The sequence below is a fragment of the Tamandua tetradactyla genome, chromosome 2 (genome assembly GCF_023851605.1).
Source record: "Tamandua tetradactyla isolate mTamTet1 chromosome 2, mTamTet1.pri, whole genome shotgun sequence".
Lineage (NCBI taxonomy): Eukaryota > Metazoa > Chordata > Mammalia > Pilosa > Myrmecophagidae > Tamandua > Tamandua tetradactyla.
This window is the reverse complement of record NC_135328.1, coordinates 96,157,350-96,178,966: the sequence shown is the minus strand read 5'-3', so window position 1 is coordinate 96,178,966 and position 21,617 is coordinate 96,157,350. Positions and strand designations below refer to the sequence as shown.

General features: G+C 43.6%; 1 protein-coding gene across 5 annotated transcripts in view; it reads left to right on the top strand.

The window, feature by feature from the left end:
* The first annotated feature begins 3,544 nt into the window (after positions 1–3,544).
* The window catches only part of SMARCA2 (SWI/SNF related BAF chromatin remodeling complex subunit ATPase 2), a 182,550-nt gene continuing 164,477 nt past the window's right edge, over positions 3,545–21,617 (top strand). Inside the window, exons 1-3 of one of the 5 annotated variants that reach the window (XM_077148315.1) lie at positions 3,545–3,719; positions 16,777–17,037; positions 20,048–20,177. In XM_077148315.1, the coding sequence (XP_077004430.1) occupies positions 16,813–17,037; positions 20,048–20,177 (355 nt within the window). In that variant the 5' untranslated portion in view covers positions 3,545–3,719; positions 16,777–16,812. Of the gene's footprint in view, positions 3,720–4,205; positions 4,440–5,715; positions 6,090–16,776; positions 17,038–19,511; positions 19,734–20,047; positions 20,178–21,617 lie in introns of those variants that run through there. The other 4 variants (XM_077148318.1, XM_077148317.1, XM_077148316.1 and 1 more) reach the window with 4 other exon arrangements.

Sequence of the window (21,617 nt, the reverse complement as noted above, 5' to 3'; positions counted from 1 at the left end):
ACTGGTTGCTATGGAAGCAGAATAGGACAAGGGGTCTCCTCTGCCCGGGGAAGGGAAGGAGGGCCACTGGAAGGACGCTGGGCCATTGCTGAGTCTTGGAGGATGTGGGGTGAGGACCTGCATTTCAGTCAGAGGGAATGTGGACGAGGAAGGAAGTCTCCTTTGGAACCAAAAGATAGACCAGGTTTCCCAGAGCTCAGGCATTTTGAGATGGTCAATGAGGCTGGTAGGGACCTGTCCAGGCACAGCCTTGGAGAACACGCTAAGTATGAAATTTATCCTATAATGGATTGAGAATGGACCGAGGACAAACTAGAAAGTGATATGATCACAAAGAGAATTGAGGTGGTATTTTGGAGGAATGATTGTGAGGAGACAAGATCTACTGGGATTATTGATTGAGGGGAAAAAAGGAGAGAGAGAAGTGTTTATTTCTACAATAAATTTATTTGCTAATTCTAAATACATTTCTCCAATAAATTTATTTGCTAATGCTAAATTCTCTTCATTAAATTAAATGTCAGCTGATTCAGTCTGTCAAAGCTTAGTTTCCATTATTGTAGATGAAGTACCTATTCCCTAAATGGTCTTACCTGCTCTTCTTTGAAGTTAGGCAACATTTTAGTAAACATTAACAGCTTGTCTGTTGAAACTAGAAGCTCCCTAACTTTGTGCATGGAATTTTTCTTTATGAGTATTTTGTCACTAGATATCAATTTTCAAACCCAGTATCTTACTCTTTACAGAACTAAAGCAGAGTTACATAACAAGTGAATATGGCCACACAGAAATGAAAAAGTGACTTCCATCCCTTGATGCCAAACTAGAAAGAGAAAAGCTAGTTCTGAGAACACATTATGACTCATCAAAGTCCAAAACGAAAAGCTTCATGTGAATATAGCATCCTGTGCAGCCTCCTGGAGTCCTTTTAGCCTCCAACCATATTTGCTTTTGTGTGATTTTCTGCAAAACAAAAGAATCCCATCATTTTCCTCCTTAACATCAATTGTTAAATTTTGCCTTACCTCAGAGATGAAGCTCATGCTAGGTGTTCTGCATTCTTTTTGTACCAAGTGAATGATGGTGCTCTTTCATTTCTCCTGAGTTTAGGACTTATTTTATAAAATTCTTATTTGCTGTAATGCAAACCATAAACAAGATGATTCTTCAGAGGAAAGATCTGAAGGGAGAAGGTGGTGCTTTCTTAGACTAATGTGAGGGAAAAGGAGATGAAAAATCTATATTTAATCTGTGCCCCCAATGAAGATCTTGTTTTTAAATTCCCATAGTTGTGCCTCTAATAGATGGATACCATCCTCTCCTGTAGCCCCAAGTACTACATCAAAATTTTATGTGAGCTGAAGAATACACACATATACAAAGGGAATGCTTTCTTCTTTACTTTCCCTTTGACAAAATGCCAGAAGGAATGGCCAGTCTCATCATCAGTGTCTTACTAAGGTGATGTTCTCTTTGAAATTTGGCATGGCAGGTGGAGGTGGGATAAAGGACACTCATTCGTGAGGGAATAAAGATGAAGTCATCGATTTCTGCAAGTTGGCATGTGAGGTTGGCATGCAAGGGAAGCAAAAACAAATTTAAACCTAATATTATCTAATGTAATGTACATTGTCATTATCTTACAGAGCCTTTTATAGACAACTGAGTTATCTGGCTATATGATTAGTTGCAATTTATTAGACAGTTAGAAGTTAGTATTTTTATTATACTTTTACTACAATTTTTGCTTAAGATTTCTTGCTGTATATTTCTCAGTTAATAGTTATGTTGGCCCTCAGGCAGGGAAAACAAGTTCTTACAACGGATTCTTCAGGGCATACTATACTCTATTTCACTTAGGTGTGCTATCTTTTGTTGTCTTGAGGTTCACTTTGGGCTAGACAGAAAATTAGGAGGACAAAGTTAACAATCAAGTAACAAGGCCTTGGAAAACCTCAGGATGGGGGATAATTGATACTCCTAGCCACTCCAAAAACGGTGTCTTTGCACACCAGGCTTCAGCTAGCAATGGACTGGCATGTGAACAATACCTGCCACATAATGCCACATGGAGTATTTGGTGTTCTTTCCACGGCTTCTTGTCTTCAATTTATTCAGCCTGTAGTTTCAAGCATCCTAGAACTGCATTTCAGATCTGGTTGCTCAAGTAGAGTCAATGTTGCAATAGCAAAATGGTGATAGGATAGGATTTTACTCTAGGGGAAAAAATCCTCAACCAAAGTCACAGTGCACTTGGAATGACTAATTTAAGCCATTACATTACAAAATAAGGGATAAATCATAGTTTTCATAACACTCCCGTGTAGGAACAGTTTTAATTTTAAGAGTCAAGCACCTACATTAATCTGAGTCTAAAATAATAGGCCCCTGATTTAAAATCTCCCAACATTCTTTCACACTTCATAAAACTAAAAATAAAATTGTCTCAGCAAACCCTGACCTATTGGTCCGACCAAAGTACCATGTTTCAAAGAAAATTAGAACAAGAGATCTCAAAACCGTGAAGTGCCCGAGGTTTACTATTTGTAGCCTTAATTGGTCTTAAATGTGGAGTGGGAGAGAAGAGACGATGGGCTGTAGAGAAAAAGAGATTTATTCCCCCTCTTAAATCAAAAGCAGATTCCGTTCTTCAACTGCCCCCGAGCTCGCTTGCCCCGCCCCCGCATCGGGTTGTTTTTCTATATTTTTGTATATATTTTACACGAAAATGACAGATGAGGAAGGTTACAGTGCTATGTCTACTCCACGGAATATACAGAGGGGTTAAAGCGGGCTTATTTATTTATAAGGCGTTCAGCCTCTCAGCTGTTTCTCCCCTCACTGGCATTTGGAAGCTTGCAATCCTTTGGAGAAGAGACTGATTTGGCAGGAATGTTCTTTGTGCCTGCTACCCTATGGGGGGGGGGGGGGGAGGGAGCAGATTTGTAATTACAGCCCGGGGTGGGGAACGGAGAAGAAAAAGTTTCAACCGGCACGATAATGCCCCCTTTTTTCCCCCCTCGGTCAGCACCGTGCCACCAACAGCTTTTGGTGCCACTTAGAGCCTCTCCCTGTCCCCTCCTTTTCTCTCCGCAGGCTCGCACTGGCAGGCGGAGACAGTTAAATTCCAGCACCTTCCCCACATACCCCCAAACTACTACGCGCTATTACTACGGCTTCCCTCCCTTTCGCTTCGCCTCCTCCTCCCCTCCAGCCTCCCCGGAGGCGGCCCGCAGCGCCTGGGGAAGAGGACTGCCAAGGCAGGAATAACAGACGCCCAACTCCATCAGGGCTCGGGGCTTTCTGCGTCCTGCGCAGTTTATCCGCCCCAGGCAAAAACACAGCCCTAGAGCCGGCGCCTTGCAGCCACACACGGATCCAGTACAGTAGAGCTGTCTCGGTCTACATTCTTGCACACCGCCCCCTCCTCCCCCCGCGCTCGCGGAGTCGCCGAGCCGAGCGAGTGACAGGCGCGTCCCACCAACCCGCGCCCGGCCGGGCAGGGAGGAGCGGCTCTCGGGGCCAACTGCGGCGCGTCTTCCGGCGCCCGTGGAGGCGGCGAGGGTGGGACGCGGGGCGGAGCCCGAGTTTAGGAAGAGGAGGGGATGGCTGTCATCAATGAAGTCATATTCATAATCTAGTCCTCTCTCCCTCTGTTTCTGTACTCTGGGTGACTCAGAGAGGGAAGAGATTCAGCTAGCACACTCCTCGCGAGCAAGGTAAATATAACTTACAACTCCTTTCTCCTCTTTCCCCTCCCTCGGGGCTGCCCGCTGGAGCCGCGGCGCAAACCCCCTCCAGCACTGCGCCGCCTTCGCTGGGGATTATTCATTATTCTCCTAATTATTATTTATTGTGCATGCACGGAGACCAAAACAAACAGGCGGGCCAACCGACACAACAACAAAAAAGCCCGCCTCCTCCCCGCGGGCCTCAGGTGGAATGCTCTAACGACAGCTGCCGGGCGGGTGTGGAAGAAACGGGAAAGTTTCAACTGAACCTTGCTGTTCTAATAATAATAATAATAATTACTACTTAGAGGGAGCCAGGAGGAAAAACCAACAAACCACAGCCTTGACCCTGTGTAGGCAGTCGGCAATGCGCTGCCAACTTAAGGTTGCAACACACACACACTCGGCAAGGTTGTAATCCGCCCCATCCCCTTAAAAGCCGGGGGGGGGGGGGGGAGGCTTGGGGGGAGGTGGAGGAGAATGGAAACGCGACAGTTCATCCCGAGCAATCCTCCCCGGAAGAGTTGGAAGGGGAGCGGGAGAGGAGGACGAAGAGTCCGGGCAGGCGGCGGGGCGCCAGCGGACGCGGCTGCCACCGCTCCGGGGGATTTGTTTAAAGGGCTCCGACTGCGGAGACGCGAGTGGATTGCGGCGGGAGAAGCCGAAGCTGACGCGCGGAGAAAGCGGCAGCTACAAGCCGCCGGGCTGGTGAGCGCCGGATCCGAGGTGTCACCTGCACTTTCCGCGTTCCCTCCGGCGGGGACGGGGCCGCTGGCAGATAGACAGCAAGGCCTTTGGGCAAAGCGGCTACGGGGCGGGGGGAGGGCGGGGGGTACGCCCCGGGCGCTGCGGGCATCCCTGCTCCTGGTACCTGGCGGCCGTGCAGGCTCGGGTGTTGAAGTTCGGGGTGTCCGGCCCCGGCAGCATCGCTGGGAGGGAGAGAGGAGGCCCCGAAGAAGGAGGTCGGAGGTGCCAGCCAGGTTCAGTTACACTACCCTCCCCCTCCCCGGGTTTGTTTTCTTTTGCTTCGCTTCTTTCCCTTGGCTAGGGCTTGGGGAGCAGCGGGCGTGGGTCGCCGGTGATCGTTCGGGTGCTAGGGGCTCGCTGGGGCCCAGGAGAGCCAAGGCGGCTGCGGGCCGAGGAGGCCATGATCCGGATAATCCTCTCTGCCTGACTGTCACAAACAGAACTCTCACGCACCCGGGCAGCGGTGGTGGCGTTCGCCGGCTAAAAGGGAAAGGGCTGAGGGGGAGGATAGGGGGTAGCGAGGGAGGGAGGCTGGGAGATGGGGTGGGAGCTTCCTCCCAACGATGACACGGACCCCTTCCTTCTCGCTCCATGCTTTCGAGTTTGCTTTATTCCCATCCCAACCTGGTTTACCCCTTACTCAGCTCTTCCAACCCCCCTTCACCCGCCCGCCTTCCCTCCTCCCGTTTGCGTTGCAAATGCTGCCATGCCATCTGCAAAGGTGTCGCGATGCACTTCCCCAAATAACCGGTCCGGCGCGCCAGTCCCCGGGCGCCCACCGACCGCAGAGCACACGCCGAGCCCGGTGCCCTGGTACCCTGCACAGGCCTCACAGCCTGGGCGCAGTTGCACCTTGTGGGGCGGGGCACAGCAGTGCGGGCTCCGGGACACCCAGCGCGCTGGCCTGGGCACTCGCGCCGGTTTCCGGTACACGCGGGGAAACCGCCTGCTGCCAGTGTCTGCGCGCTTGCCCCCGCCTCCGCCGCCCGATTGCTATTATTTTTATACGGTCGCCGTTTGCGGCGTATGGTGGTGAGCGCCAGGCTTGCCGGGCTGCTTGGGGGTTGGGGGTGGAGAGAAGTTGGACGTGGATCAGGCAGGAAAAAAAAAAAAGTTTGGCAGGGAGGCTAACTACGGTGGAGGGATGGGAGGGGGCGGCGAGCGCCAGCAGCTTGCGTCTCGGCGCCCTCGGGGCCGGGGCGAGGGTGCCTGCGCGTGAGTGTGAGTGTGCGTTGTGCGCGTCGGGGCGAGTGCGTCTGGAGTCGCCGCGCGGGCAGCCGCTCCCGCCCGCGCCCTCCCGAGGAGCTCAGGGAGGGAAAGACGAGGTTTGGCGGCGGGAGCTGCTGGGGGTGACGTGCTCGTGTGAATGTGAGTGTGTGTGTGCGCGCGCGAGCGGCAGAGAATCAGGAAGTCACAGCAGCGAAGCGCACACAGACATGTTTGATCGCCGTGACATGACGCGCGCGAGGAAGGAAGCGGCGGCGGGGGCCGGGCCCCGGGCTCCGGCGCGGGCCTAGAGCTCTGGGGAAGAACCACGCTCCGGGCGGTGGACCGCGCCGACCCCGCAGGCTCTCGGAGTCCCAGCGCCGCTTTTTGTTCCGAGTCCCCCAGGTAAGCAGCCTGCGCCGCCACTGCCACCGCCCGCGTTGTGCGGAGCTTTCCAGCTCTTTCCCTGCCGGCCCCCTCTGATCTCCCCGCTCGCCTTTCCTGCCTGCAAAGTCAGGCAGGCGGGGGGAACTGGCTCCTTGTCCTCCCATCGATTGCGTGGAAAACTTTACAGCGGGAGGCACCGTGGAGGAGGAAAAAGAAGGCCTTGCTGGCTGCTGTCGCTTGTCAGACCTTTCTCCTTCAGGTCCGGAGAGTGTGAGTCGCTGCGCCCTGGGGCTGTTCCACCTTCAAACTTCGGGCCTAAATGTGCCTCCGACTCTCGCAGGATTTGCTCCAGCAATAAGATAAATATTCAAAGTCGTCCATTTGGTCTGGTCAGGCGTTTGGATTTTTTTAAGGGAAGAAGGGAGTCGAGGGAGTGGGGGTGTTGTGCAGAATCCATTCCTTATTTAATATCTGCACCGTGTGTTATGTAATTTTTGTAGCACATGGGTGCAAAGCCCATACTGGGCTTCTCCCCTCCTTTGTTTATATAACTTTTGGGAGAGTTTTGTACGGTTGTCGTCTTTTTTTCTCCTTCCCTAGCTTGGTGAAGGTTAGTGCTTTTGAAAAAAAGCAAGCGGCCCGAATTAGTATTTTTTGAAGCGGTGTCATCATTGTCTTCTGGTCATTATGGAGACACGTATTCCTAAATACTCACCAACTGTGTAATGTTAGAGCGTAAGGAAGACATTAAAAATCCACGTTTGCTTGTTTACTGCATTGAGTCGCTTTTTACGTCTATGTGTTACCGATAGCTGAGTTAACTTTTAAAATGACATTTCAAAGGACTTTTTTTTTTTTTTATGTCTGTTTGTGTGCTCTGCTTGAGTGGACAGTATTGTTGGCTGCTTCTTGAGTAGAAGACAAATTTTCACCAACCATCTAAGACTCAGAAACTCCTGACAGCTCTATCAAAATAAAAGCCATGTCCAATGTTATATGTGTGTATATACTGTATATACATATTCAAATATTTTCAGATTTTTTTTTCCCAACAGTTGTTTGGGAGCGGTAGGGGGCTGCTGACGGCAGCACTACCCAGGCTTGCTTGCCAGTATTGCTTCCAGGCTACTTCTAGCACACTAGAAAGAGTTAAGGGGTGTGGTGGGTTTGAATCTGAGTTGGTGCATTGTTATGCAAATTGAGACACACTTTCTCTTTTAGGAATCTAATTGCCCTTTTATTCTCCTGAACTTTTTCTTTTAAGCTCTTTCACAACCTATTAAGTTCAAAAGATATATATTTATTGAAGTAGATGGAGAAAATACACCCTATAGATCAGAGGTCCATTTCTCTTGCTGGGGGCATTAACCATATTGGTTTACAAAAACACACATTTGAAAGTAAGTTAGGAGTTTGGGGTATCCAAACCCTTGACGACTTGGCAGAAGTGAGGGAGAGCTTCCTTCAATGCAGCTTTTCTCTTGTGAGTTACATCCCAGCATCAGAACTAGCTGCACTGTGGTGTTTCATAGAAAATATTCACCGCAAGAGTGTGTTCAAAGCAGCCTTAGATCTTTTCTTTTGTTCGTTTTTTAAAGTGGTTTTTGAGCATTTCTTGTCAAGTTTCTTGAAAAGTGCTTTGACCAACACCTGAGGCTTGGAATTGACACAAAAAAAGTGTCTCAGCTTGCAGTATATTGTTAATGCTTGAATTCTGCTTAAAATATTCCTGACACGATAACTAGAAAGTGATACTCTTGCAGATAATTATTTAAAACTTTTTTCTTTAAGTTTTAAACATTATAGTGCATCTTGTTCTCTTTCGAGAGATAATTTAGATACCCCTTATTTTACTGAAATGTTTAGATATTTCATTTTAAAGACATTATATATTGGCACAAGACCATAAAAGGGAAAACTTTCGTAAATTATAAAAGTGGCTCTGTCCTCCAATGTTTTCATGTTTTGTTTGTTTTTCTTTAAAAGTCTTCCTTTGTAAACAAGGCCTTTGTTTGTCAAACTCTTCTAGGTCAGCAGCTTTTTGATACTCCAGAGAAGTAATAAATCATACTTTATGACATCTTGCTATGCTGCCATGAGAAAGACTAAATTATCACAGATATAATAATGCTAAAGCGTATTTCCCAGCACTAGCAAATGAGAATCCTCATTTAACCACAGCAATTTGGATTCTAACTGTTTCTGGTCAAGATTATTTTAAGGGAAGTCATGGACAAATAGTTGCTTAATGTGAGTGCCCTTAGAAACATTTCTATGCCCGAGTCACATTGCTTTTCTGCAGCATTTATACAATCAACTCATGAGAAAATTCCCCAATGTGAAAAGCCATACTTGGGAGGTACTTCTAAGTTTTACATTATTATTATTATTTTATTTAAAAGCATTAGTTTCTGAATCATTGCTTTTTTGTTAAATGTGTTTGTAGATTATTTTTGACTATAGGAGATGCCAAGACTTGAAAGACTTTGTTTAGCAGAATTTTAATCTCTAGCCAGTTAATAAAGTGATGCATCTTTCCATACATAGGTGGGAATAAAAAAAATACAGATGGTAGTAAGTTTTTGGAAGAGAATTTAGGAAGGCCTGGGATGTTTATTTTTCTATGTAGAAAATTGTGACTTTATATTTGCAATGAAGTATAGGAGACTAAAACTTAGAACTGCCAGTCAATAGGAAGGATAGTATATTTATTTGCCTAAGATATTTATCATAAATTCAGTAGGATCTTGCAACAATCTGGATTTGGAAAACTTTACAGCTTTCTGTTTATTGTAGCTTTATTATTTTTTGCATTACAGTAAGATATTTGAATGATTACACTTAAACAGCAAAAAAAAAATGTGCTGGTAAAATTCAGGGGCTATAGAGAGCTGGGTCTTTTGAATGTTTGATATAAACCTCCTTAATTCACTAGTTCAAAATGATGCTTTAGATATGGAACACAGGATATTTGCCTTAAATCTTGAAATAAGTAGTCCCTTTCTAGATTTATATAATACATTAGTTTGTCGTCGAGGCCTACTGTGAATGTTGTTTTATTAGATATAAAAGACTTTAAGGAAATGTAGACAATTATTATCAGGCTGTATGTCTGTATGACTTAAAATGTCTTAAAATATTGCAGTATTCTATTGTATTTTAAAAATATGATCTACATCTGTGCAAACACAAAGGTTTTAGAAACTTTTTACAAACTGCCCTAGTTGAAGAATAGGCTGGCCCTTTTGTAAATTGATGAATGGAATCTACAGACATTCAAATAAACATTTAAAGTTGAAAAAATCTTTACTATAATTATACCCCCACCCTGCTTTGTTGTTGTTGTCAAACTGAATTCAGAATTTGGGAGTTAAAATTACTTAAAAGGAGAAATTGAGGGAATATATTGGTTTGCAGCTTAACAGTAGTCCAAAGGACATTTTTTTCCCCCAGGTTGTATTTAGATTGTCTTTTTCTTGTTTAGAATGGTTATAGATTTCTTTACCTATGTGGTATGGAATATTTCAATTTCCAATATCCCTTTGGGGTGATAAGTCATCACGTCTGTAGACAGAATGTCTCAAGGGAGCCCTCTCCCCTTCTTCCCCCTGTTCTACATTTAACTGGGCTTATAGTAGCTTTGCAAATATTTGCAGTTGTTTTGTGGTTTGCTGCCTCGCTGTGCTCCTTTACATGTTGAAATGCTTTTAAGCCAAGTCAAGAATTCTGTAAAAAATCAGATTATCTGGAATTGAGAATTTATGTCTTTCAGTGAATATACGTGAATATTTAAGCATACAAATAGCAAAGGAAAAGCTCAGAATGAGTTGAATGGGGTGAGGTTGCGGTGGGAGGAGGACAGGAGTGGGGGGGCGGGGTGATCCTCCCAGATCTGAAGCCCTGAGATCACGGGAACCAAGCCTGAAGAGGCTGTGTGAAGAGCACTGTACTGGTTTCACTGGGTTGCCTGAGACCAGAAGTATCAGTAGGGGAAAATATTCAGAAGTTGATGTTGGTGATTCTAGAAAGACTTCACTTCCAAGCTAAGGCATGAGTATTTTATCCAGTGCATACTGATGAAGTTTTGAGCAAAGGAAATCATAAGCCAAGCAATATTTTAGAAAGATTAATTCGGCGGATTGAGGATTCAAGTGGTGGATCAGAATGGAAAACCATAGAAGGACCTGGCAGTACTACACAATTGTATGCTATAGCTCACAAAGTCTCTTTATATCTAATATATTATTTGATTCATATCAAAATTGGGGTTGTAGCCAGCTACAATTATATTTATTTTGTAGATGAGGAACTTGAACCTCAAAGAAGTTAAATGAACTATGTGGTGATAAAAAATAAAGGCACATTAACATTGCAAATGGCCATTGTCCATTTTAATTGCATTTAAACTTGAAGGGTTCCTTCTTGAATTTTTGTTGCTACTATGAAAGTCCGGACAAGTGGAGCTTATCAAAATGCAGCATATCAAAGCTTGTGCATCAAGCTTGGTTCATATAATAGTAGAAGTTACTGCCAAGTAAATGTGTGCCAATTCAACCAGATACATTTTAAATGATGTATTTCAGACTCCTACCTCTTTAATATATAAATAAAATCATCTTAGCAGGCAAAGAATGAAGTGACTTTCATCCATTCCTAGCATTCAAGATGAGGCTGCCTTGCAAAGGGTCCTAACCTAATTTAGGAGGGGCAGGCATAAGTGTAAATATATGTAAATACGCACGAGATATTACATCTCAAGGTGCCATGCTTTGAAGTTAGGTCGGTTTGGTTTGGATTGGCGTAGTCTTGGTCAATTGCCTAGCAGTTTGGGTTCAGCTGAATCTTAGAAGTGGTAGTTTACCCATGATTATCTTTATATCTACCGACAGATGTGTTGGGTTAGAGGGCTGCTTTGCTGAAGTGCTGCTTTGTTGAGGGGCGTCTAGCATGTTTTAAAACAATTTTTTCCTTTGTGGGTCCTCACCAAGGAGGTGGTCGGATTGCGTAACAAGTGGATCTTCTGAGAAGGTAGCTTGTGGCATCTATAGGGGTGATCCTATTTTAAGAGCCAGAATCTGTTAAGGCAGAGCTGGGGTGGGGGTGGGGGCTCAGCAGGACAAATTAGCCCCTGCAGAGTTTATCTTCTCTTCTGTTGTACACAGAGTTGCCCAGAGCCTTTGCCAGGCCTGACGCCCTGGAAAGGACAGTTCCCAGGGCAGTTTATTTAAACTGAGGGCAACAGCTCCCATCCTAATGTTTCCTTGATTGAAACATGAGGAGTTCACAGAAGCCAAAAAAACAGCACATTTTTAATTGAACAACTTTTTAAACACCTATTTGAGTTTGAAACGAAGGGTGGACTGATAAGAATAAGTCCGAGCATGCGGAGGAAATGTTTTTCTAGCGTTTTGATCTCGCGGCTTATAATGTCAACTTTAAGCTCAAAGCGGTTTTTATCCATGTCGCAGATCATGTGGCGCCCAGTTTAAAGTTGTTCGGCTCCGGCCAAGAAGCAGCGTGGGACTTGGTAATGTTTCACCACCTATCCAGACAACCTTGGCCTCCAACAAAGAAACGTCTTAGATTTATTTCCTTTATCTGGGTGGCTGCCCTCCTTACCCTCTTCCCACTCCAGCATTAAGAATGAGAGTGCTCGTGTCCCAGTTCTAGAAATGTTGCTACTTCTTGTGGTGAGTGAAGTATCAATTTACGGAGAAAGCTACATTAAAAAAAAAAAAAAAAGCCAAAACAAGAAGAAGCCTTCGGGAGAGGGGGGGAGACAAATAGACATAAAAAGAACTCTTTCCTGAGCCTTGTGGTTGTCCTGTAAGGCCCAGAAAACCTTAGAAAGACTGCATTACTCTTGCGGATGTGAACGAGACCTGCTTTTTATTTCTAATATTCCAACTTTAACCTGTACTTTGAAGTCTTTCCCATAAAGCTAGCAGTGAAGAGCCAAGATTTCCCCTCCACTTCCTCATTAATTTAAGAGGTATTGTCCAGTCAAGGTTGTGCTTCTCCAGACTCTTTCTATGATTAGAACAGAAATTTCTAGGAAACGTTTGTGTTTCGTTTTTCACTCCAGGGCCTAGCTGAAATGCCACCTTCTGCATTAAGCCTCCCCTAATTCCCCATCTTCCTTCCTCCACCTCTCCAAGCTGAAATTAATCTCTCCCGCCCTGTGATTGCATTGGACTCTTAGCTAAATCCTTTCTTATCTTACAGGATCTTCCTTTTTTTTTATTTTTTTTTTATTCTTGTTACTATTTATGTGTAGGTCTTATTTCCTTAACAGACTTTAAGAGTCCTGGGGTAAGCCCTCTGCTGGTTCTGTACATCCTACACGCCTCTTACCCAGGACTCGGTAAAGTTGGGAATAGGTCAATGAAACAGACTGCATGTTTCATCAAACCTCACAGCCCTCTTCAGTTCATGACGATGTCTTCATCTCATATCCTTTCTAGAGCTTCTCTGTCCCTTAATAAATGAAACTATTTTCCCAGCCAAATCCTAGTCCTGGCAAAATCTTCCTCCCATCATTTCTTTCTCTGTTTCTGTGTCCTCTAGCCTTCGTTCCTGGGCACAGCTCTGGCCCAAGTGACAATTGTCTAACCTGGTGGCTGGCCTTACCTGATTGGGTTAAGCAGCTCGGGAGTCAATAGATAAAAAGTTCTTTTTGTGGTTTCTCTCCTGAAATAGTGTGGCTTTGGGTGAGCCAGGCGTCCCTTCCTGCTTTACAGCCTCCATCATTTAAATGAGGATGTGACAAGATGTCTCAATTTAAGTCACTGAAAGTATTAAGAAGCATGTGTGGGCATATTTAAATATTACTGCATATGTGTGGAGTCTGTGGCATTTCAGTTGATTGCAATAAGACAGTAAGGCGAAGTTTTGTCATGGTCATCGTGGTTGGACTGGTGACCCTTAAAATTCCATGAAGATGAGCTCCTTTTAATATGCAGGTGTGTGTCTTGAGCTTTTCAGCTAAGGTGATTTGAGCTGAGGGAGGATGGTGTGGTGTCTGGGGTTGTAGGAAGCTCCTAGGTCTTTTATTTTTAAACACACACACTTGCCAGTTATAAAGGAAGGAAAGTAAGAGCAAAAAGAAGACAGGATATGCTACAAAAAAAAAAGTCTTGGCTGTGGCCCTCAGGGAACCCTGATCTGAGATAGAGGGAGGTGTAAAGTGAAAATAATATAGGAGGCCAGGAATGCACTTGTAGGGGGAGGTTTCTGTACCCCCCCACACACATTTTATTCATTATATTAGCCACGTAATTGTGGAACAGATCATTCTTTCCTGTGACAGTGTAACTCCCTTTTTCCTCCAAACCAAAATAAAAACAGATTTTGAGTTATAACCATTACTCTATTGAGTTATTTTGGCCCTCTCCTTCCCCCTCCCACATATACCCACCACACTGTCAGCACCCACCCCATCATTTCATTAGTGCTTTGCCCCCATGCCCAGAGGAGCCACTGCAAAAGTTGGAGAGGAAAGAAAGGGGTTAGGGTTTGCAGGGATACCAGCCAGGTTGGTGAGGGAGACGTTGCGTTGGCCAATACTGGTCCCTAAACGTTCACCATACTAACTTAGTAATAAATGCCCCTCTGCTTGAGACTTAGAGCTATTTGTAATTTGTGCCTCCTTCATACTGTAAAATGAAGTTGTTATCAGAAATGAAGAGGAAGGCTGAAGAGGCCAGGACTTTTGGAGGAGTGATTCCTTTGAGTGTTCCTCCTCTTTGGTACATTTGGATGATGGTAGCAAGGGCTGGGTCCTAGGACAGCCCTCAGTTTACCATGGGGGTTCGGTGATAAACCTTACCATGCACAGGTGGGGAGGAATCAAATACTCTGGACAGCAAGCACGGAGTCATGAATCGGACCTATGAGCCTTTGTAGGTAAGGACACCGACACCCAAGAGAAAAGCATTTCACCCAGGGCCCTAGAGTTGGTGGTGGCCCTGAGACTAGAACCCAGGTCTCTGGACTCCCAGTTAGAAGCCAGCAAGTTTCACATTCAACTTTTAGGATAGTCCAGATGCCTGCCACACGTAGGTGTGTGGCACGGGGCAGGTGTCCCCATTTGTTAAACTGTGTGCTTTCTTTGAGCCATGCACATTCATTGCATCCAGGCTTCTGAAGGGTCTCTTTTTGTTTAAAAGTATTCCTATATAACATGTTACTGTTTTAGCATTCCAGTTATATGCCCATAACGTTCCCTTTCTACTAGGATTTTTCCCTTTACAAAATTTTTAGTAGTTTCCTTTAACAAAGGTGGGAACATTTTTATGGGATGTATACCAAGATTCCAAGATGAAAGTGATAATATGTATAGGGAGCATATATATTTAATAGTATTTATTAAAATAGAAAACACGAGAAGTAGAAATATCAGGCCAACCAAAGTATTTGTATCTTCATTGTTCAAACTTGCGGTATATTACAAGTAATACCTACTAAAGCTGATTTCAAGGTAAACCGTAACAGGAAGTAAGCAATTTCCTTTTATTCATTAAAAATCGAAGGGGCGTATTAGTTTGCTAATGCACATGAAAGAACATTATAACTTGTAGCACCCCTGAATTGACGTCAGCATCCTAAATTTAAAATGCTGACTGAACATGTGTGTGTTTATGCGAGGGGGTGGAATGCAAAAAAAAGTTACTTCCGCCTGCTTTGTTAATCACGTAGAATAAATAATAACACTAGCTCTGTAGTGAATTCAAAGCTATAATTCTCCTTCGGAGCTCTCCTGTAGTTTTAGAAACCACTTGAACTCAGTTCTCTTACCCCCACCTTGCATCAGCAAAACTGATTGAGTGATACCTTGCTTGTAGTCAGTCCACAGTAGCCTTACCTGCTTTCTGTTTTTGACCTAATTTATTTATCAGAATGACCTAAATTCTTGTCTACCCTCTTCAAGCACTGATTACTTTCTAGTTTTCATTTATAAAAATAATTGACCCTATTAATAGTTCGCCACTGAAATTTTGCCCGCAGTCCATTCATTCATCAGATATTTTTCGGGCACTTTTTTTTTTTTTTTTTTTTAAAGGAAAGACAGAGAGAGAAGGAAGGAAGGAAGGAAGAAAGGGAAACATTTTTAAACATTTTCTTGTTTTTATTGTATTCTGTTTCTCCGTTTTTGTTACATGGGCTGGGGCCGGGAATCGAACCGAGGTCCTCCGGCATAGCAGGCAAGCACTTTGCCCGCTGAGCCACCGCGGCCCGCCCTTTCGGGCACTTTTTACATGCTGGCTCCCGCTGGACGTGGGGGCTCAGGAGTAGTGGAGAACAAAAGGACCTGTCCTCACTGCCCTCACATTTCAGAGATTCAGCGAGTGGGGATGGTAGGTAGCTGAGCTTGGAATTAGTGGGGTTTTTGAATTTCCCCTTTTGACTGCTCACTTCACTGTGGAAAGAGCCTTGCCTCAGTCCAGCGTTGTCCCTTCCGCTGCATCGCTAAGCAACAGGTAAGCAAATCACTCCGGCTGTCTCGGTCTGTATTTTGTGAGGTTGACAGCAGACAACCCTCCGCTTCCTGTGTGGACAAGTGTGTATCTCCAAGGTAACATTATAATATCTAACAGTTACTGTCACTAGTGGTATTCTGCTCTCTTGCTGAGATCACTGATCTCTGTTGGAATTTGGAAAACAGCTAATGTACTTGTTCTGGCTCACCTCCAAGGTGCATTCATACCCACCCCGAGAGGCCATTCCCCAGTGGGGATGCCAGGAAGTCTTGGAGCATGGGTGATGGAGAATTACTCCTCTGAAATTGGAGAGGTGGAATTCCCACACCTAGTCTGTGATGGGCCCCCATCCAGCAGCCACTGTGGGCAACTTCTCTTGGGCTAGCTTGTCTAGGGACAGGCCTGGTACGAACCCCTTGCTTAACTGCCCGGCTGCTGTCTACTTCAGTTAATTAGCTGGCAGGAAGACGTCTTGCACTGCCCCTTCCCATCACTTCCAGGACAATGGGGATGGTTCGGGAAAATGATGCTAACTGAGACTGTTCTATGCCATACACAGGGCTGTGTTTTTTCACATTGGGTTTAAATGCCAGAATAGGAAAAGTTAAATAAGTAGCTAGTCATTGTACATTTGGGTGCTTGAACCCATGTTTGTCCGACTCTCATAGCCTCTGCTTTTTCCGTGATTGGAACTTCTCTTTCTCAGTTCAAGAAATTGTATCCCCCTACCGCCTTTTAACTATAGAGAGTGCTTTGTAAAGTTGGATGCCCACTCACTTATGAAAATGGGTCCTGGTTGAATACTGTTTTAGGGGGTTTATATTTGAATGGCTTGTGGGGGCTAAAGACACAAGGTGCCCAAGCTACAGTAATGGAGAGCATCTATAGACTTCAATAATACATTTCTAACTTGTTTGGAATTCTGCTTATGTGTTAAATCTGAGTTTCTCTAGTGCGTCTTTTGGTATCATAGATGATTTATATCTTTCTGGGGAGTCATTTAGAGTTTGTTTTTTTGTTTGTTTGTTTTTTAAACAAGTGGTCTTCATAAAAACTAGGGCATACAGATATATATATCACAGTCACTGGAACATCTGGCCTAGACAGGGCTGTTCTGTTTGATGTTTTTTGCAAAAATGACACCATCAGATTCTAACAACTGTTTCATCCTGATCTTAGCATCATGTTTAAAATATCCCTTTCTTTTTTGCTTCTTTCCACCTTAGCCCTGCTCAATTGACAGGCAGAGGCAGTAGAAGTAGATGTCCACACCTACAGACCCTGGCACGATGCCCCACCCGGGGCCTTCGCCAGGGCCCGGGCCCTCCCCAGGACCAATTCTCGGGCCTAGTCCAGGACCAGGGCCATCCCCAGGTTCCGTCCATAGTATGATGGGACCAAGCCCTGGGCCTCCGAGTGTCTCACACCCTATGGCATCGATGGGGTCTGCCGACTTCCCACAGGAAGGCATGCATCAGATGCACAAGGTAAGAGCGTGTTCTCCTCATTGGGTTTATCTTCTGTGTTGTGGATAGTGAATATTCTACAGAAAAATCTTTGTTTGTTTTTTTTGTCAAACTTGTTAATAAGAGAATCAGGCTATATCTCTGTCTTGTCTTGCATATGATTAAAACACACATTTTGAGGCACTTTTATTGTTACAGATGTTATACCAGTTGGTAAGATCAGACCATGGATTTTTAAAATACTAGATAGAAAACGCAGTTCTGACAAGTAGATTCTGTGATTTGTAGGTTGAAGGCATTTTGGCTTGGTGAATAAGTACGTAAATGAACACATTTTGTTTTCTTTCCAACTGTGTGTGTTGAAGTTTGTTATTCACTAATGAACATATCGAAAATGTCTTCCCTGAAAATGTAGACTTTTATGAAAAAATTAGATCCCAAAGGGTACAAGGAGAAAGAGTCTTTTCCTAATGGATTAATTTTTTTAATGGCTTTATTGAAATAATACTGTTTCTAGAGATTTCTTAAAATGCACTTTGCTCTCTCTTTCCCGCTCTCTCTGTGTGAGGCAGTTTTATTCTGATTTTGGGAGAGGGTGCTGATCTTGCACAGCCCAACTCTTTGTTTCTAAACTAAGGTTATAATCACCTTCTATTTATGGGTTTGCATTGTCGCTGTTGGGATCATATCAGTACAGTTTGGGGTATTATGCCTTCGTAGGAGATGCAAAGAAGAGAGAAGAGCCCTTTGAGAAAGTAAACAAGATCCTCTGCAACAGTTTACTTTGAAAATTAACAGTAGCCAAAGAAAATCTATGAAGCCACTGCACATTCGGAAGGTTTGCCTATGAGACAAGTAGAGATTTTATATCCAACTGGACGTCACAGGGGGATGGGACAGTGGGGATGCCTCTTGGCTCAAGTAGGCAGTGGTGGAAGATACTGGCTTAAAACAGGATCACCACTCAGGTGGGAAAATCCTTCAAATTGTGTAGAACTTTAGGTCAGTTTAACAGAGTTTATTATGAGAAGTGAAACAATGCTGAAAGAAATAAATGGTTAATCCTAGCTTCACCCCAGGCAACCGATGTCAAGAGCCTATTAAACATTCTTTTCACACCTTACTGTTCTCCTTGCCTAGTTAAAAAAACTGTTGTACATGTGTACTTGTACATGGGAGTGATTTTTTTTTTGCTTTTCTTTGACTATAAAAGTTGTATTACTCCTGTTAATTACTCTGAACCTTTTTCCTCTTTTCATTTAACAGTATAATACTGATATCCCTATAATATCCCCCTCCTTGTTTTTTCAAATCCAGTTTTCACTTGTCAGATATTTAAAGAAAAAGATGTGCTTGCTTTTTATATCATATCATATATTTTAGAGGGAATAATGAACATATTGACATATTGAAGTCATTAAATTTTGTTGTATTTACATTAATTACGTTAATTTGGGAGAGTTATATTAGATCTGATCTGTCACTTGTAAACCTCAGCCCAAGTGGGTCAAATAATTTCAGAATGAGTTGAAGATGTCTCTCCTCCAAAATGAAAGATAAAATTTGTAGGGAATATTTAGCTAACCCCCATTACTATATAAGCATTTTAATTCAATGTGAGTGAGTTGGGGCAGTGATTATGTTTTTGCACTGGATTATGTTTTATCAATCGTTTTCTCTTCTGATCCCTTCCTTGTATTTTGTGACCTAGCATCTTTGCCACACTTTCCCATATTCTGTACTCCCATCAGTGTTCCTTTTTTTGAGTTTTAGTTTAGTTTTGCTCTTGTTCTTTAAATTTTGCATTTTTTGCCTTTCTGTTTTTCTTTACCCCCTCAGCCCCTCAGAAGGCCCAATGTAGGAAGAGATAGGTAGGTGCCTAGAGCTCATACCTGCTGACCAGATGCTCTCCCTTTTTATTCCTTGTCTTTCTGCTCCCTCTCCATCTGAGATTGAGAGCTTTTTGCTTTTCAGCATTACTGGAAATAAATAAACAAGTGCCCTAAATACATCTGCTTGGTTGCTTTGATTTCCTCTCTGTTATTACTGTCTAACAGACTTGGTGACACCCTTTATGCCAGATTCTTTCCATTTTTCTTCTGAACATCCTCTTTATGGTACATTTTTCCTCTTTTTAAGTATATGCTTTTGACTCTGCAGAAATTAAGTTTCTTTTCTCCAAAACTGCAAACACTCATACTTTCTTGCTTGAAGTCATTTGGTTTCTATAAACTTCTGGAGCTATTCCTTTCAGGCTGTTTTGATGAAAATTGCTATTCCAGTTTGGGGAGGAATAGACTTTTCCTCTTTCAAACACATGCTCCATGGCCCAATTCTGGATTGGATTAACAACAGTTCAATAGCTGTTTATTGTGTGTCTGTTATGTGCAAGGCCTCAAATCCTGTTTTGGCCCCTGGGTTCCTTATTTCTTTCCAAATTGTGCCTTTGAGCTTTTACAGTCTTCTTCCCATCTGTATTTGTCCCACTGTCCTTCCCTTTCCATATCTTCCCCATTCGCTGCTCTACTCCGTCTGTTCCTCTCTTCCCAACTGCCATGGAACCTTCTGGTTGCAGCTTTTAAACTTTCCATAGTTCTTCCCCTCTGGTGAAAAAAAAATTACCAAAAATATAGATCGTCCCAGATGTTTCAAGTCCTCTTCCTTCAGACTTCAGACTAACGTCAACATACAAAAGATTTCAAGACATATTTAAAAGGGTATGGAAAAATAGCTTATATTTATCCACCTTGTGAACAGGACTTCGTTTTTATTCATAGGTTCTGACAGAAGGACCCAAAATTCAACTGTTTGACTAAAGCCCTAACCACCGCCTGACAGACGGATTTTCTTATGCTGTTGGTGTAGTTTGTGTGTGTGCCCCTACCAAGGGGATGTAAGAAGGATGAGTATGGATGGGAAACAAATAGTAGTGCTTCAGCCTTGAAAACCCTAGGGAACGGTTTTAAAACTCTAAGTAAAGATACCGTACCGTGAAGAAGTGCCTCCTAACGGATGTTGCTTAACGTTGCAGCCCGTGGACGGTATCCATGACAAGGGGCTCATAGAAGACATCCATTGTGGGTCCATGAAGGCCACCGGTATGCGGCCGCCCCACCCAGGGATGGGCCCTCCTCAGAGCCCAATGGATCAACACAGCCAAGGTCTGTGTCTGCTGCTCATCAGTTTGGTTCCCTACCCCAGTTTCTCCATCTTTCCTATTGCTTAGTTTTAATTCTTACTTCCAAAGAATGCGCCTGAGAAAGGTTGAATGTCCCCCCATCCTCCCCAACACGACTTTATTGTTGGCTATTTTAATATAATGGGCAATTTTATTTTCAGTACCCTAATAATTTTACTAGCCACCATGTGTCCAAGTACTCTGTTAAGTGATGTATGTACTCTATCTACAGTCTTTAACGTGATTTGTAAGGTGAATAATGGTACTTGGATTTTATACATGGGAAAACTAAAGCTCAGAGAATTTACTTTATTTCCCTAAGTTTACATATCCAATAAATGATGGGACCAGAAATAGAATCCAGGTTTGCCTCCCAACAGCAGCATAAATGTTAAGGTGAGATGGACCATTCTTTTCCCTTCAGATACACACTTGTCAACTGTGTATAAGGTGGTGTTTCTCTGGTAGTGGAATCACCTGCCATTACTGGTGGGCGGCTAGATTGGTATGTGGTATGTCTTTTCTCCTTCACGCCATACCTGAGCATGTCTTCTTTCCTTTATCCATTATTGAAGGCCTATTGGGATAACTCAGAGCTTTTGAATATACTGTAATCTGTGTTAGAATCGTTGTGTGGCCATTTTAGCATGTAAGGCATGGGTAAATCTAGCACTAATTAACACTAATATGTAGATTTCTACTGTGGGGATTATGGTTTATGCATTTCTGTATATACGCCTATATAATTAATGTGTGAGTTTTTTCTCCAACCATGATCAGATATCCAAGATTTTGGCAGTGAAGATTTTTTTTTTTTGCATGGGTAGGCAGGGGGACTAGAACCCAGGTCTGCTGCATGGCAGGTGAGAACTCTGCCACTGAGCCACCGTTGCCCACCCAGTAGTGAAGATTTTCATGCAATATAAATAAACATTAAAATAATGGAGGCAAAGGAGTGCTGATCAACAAATAATTGAACAGGTTTTTGAACACCCCAGACTTTGATACGAATTTTGGCGTCAAACTGGCAAAAGTGTTATTGACAGCTCATGGAATCTTGACACAGATCAGAAAAATAGTCCGAAAGACCAGGATTTTTTGCAGCATAGAAAGAAAAAATTTGACTGTTCAGTGTTAAGAATGGATTAGGATAATGCTTCCCAGACCTATCATTTAAATTCTAAGGAGCCAGGTGTGTTCACAGATGTAAATCTCATTTTTAATGCCTTGGAGGTATAGATGAGTTAAAGTTAGTGATTTTCGAAGACAGGTGCTTGCTCTGTCTGCTCCTTACTCCAGTTAGGGTGTTGCAGTATCTCTGGGAATGGGGTCCTAGAAAAAAACCCAAACAGAACACTGAAAGGCATGAGTCATAATTGAGAGGACTTAACATCTTTTAAAAATTCTCTGATCTCAGATTGCT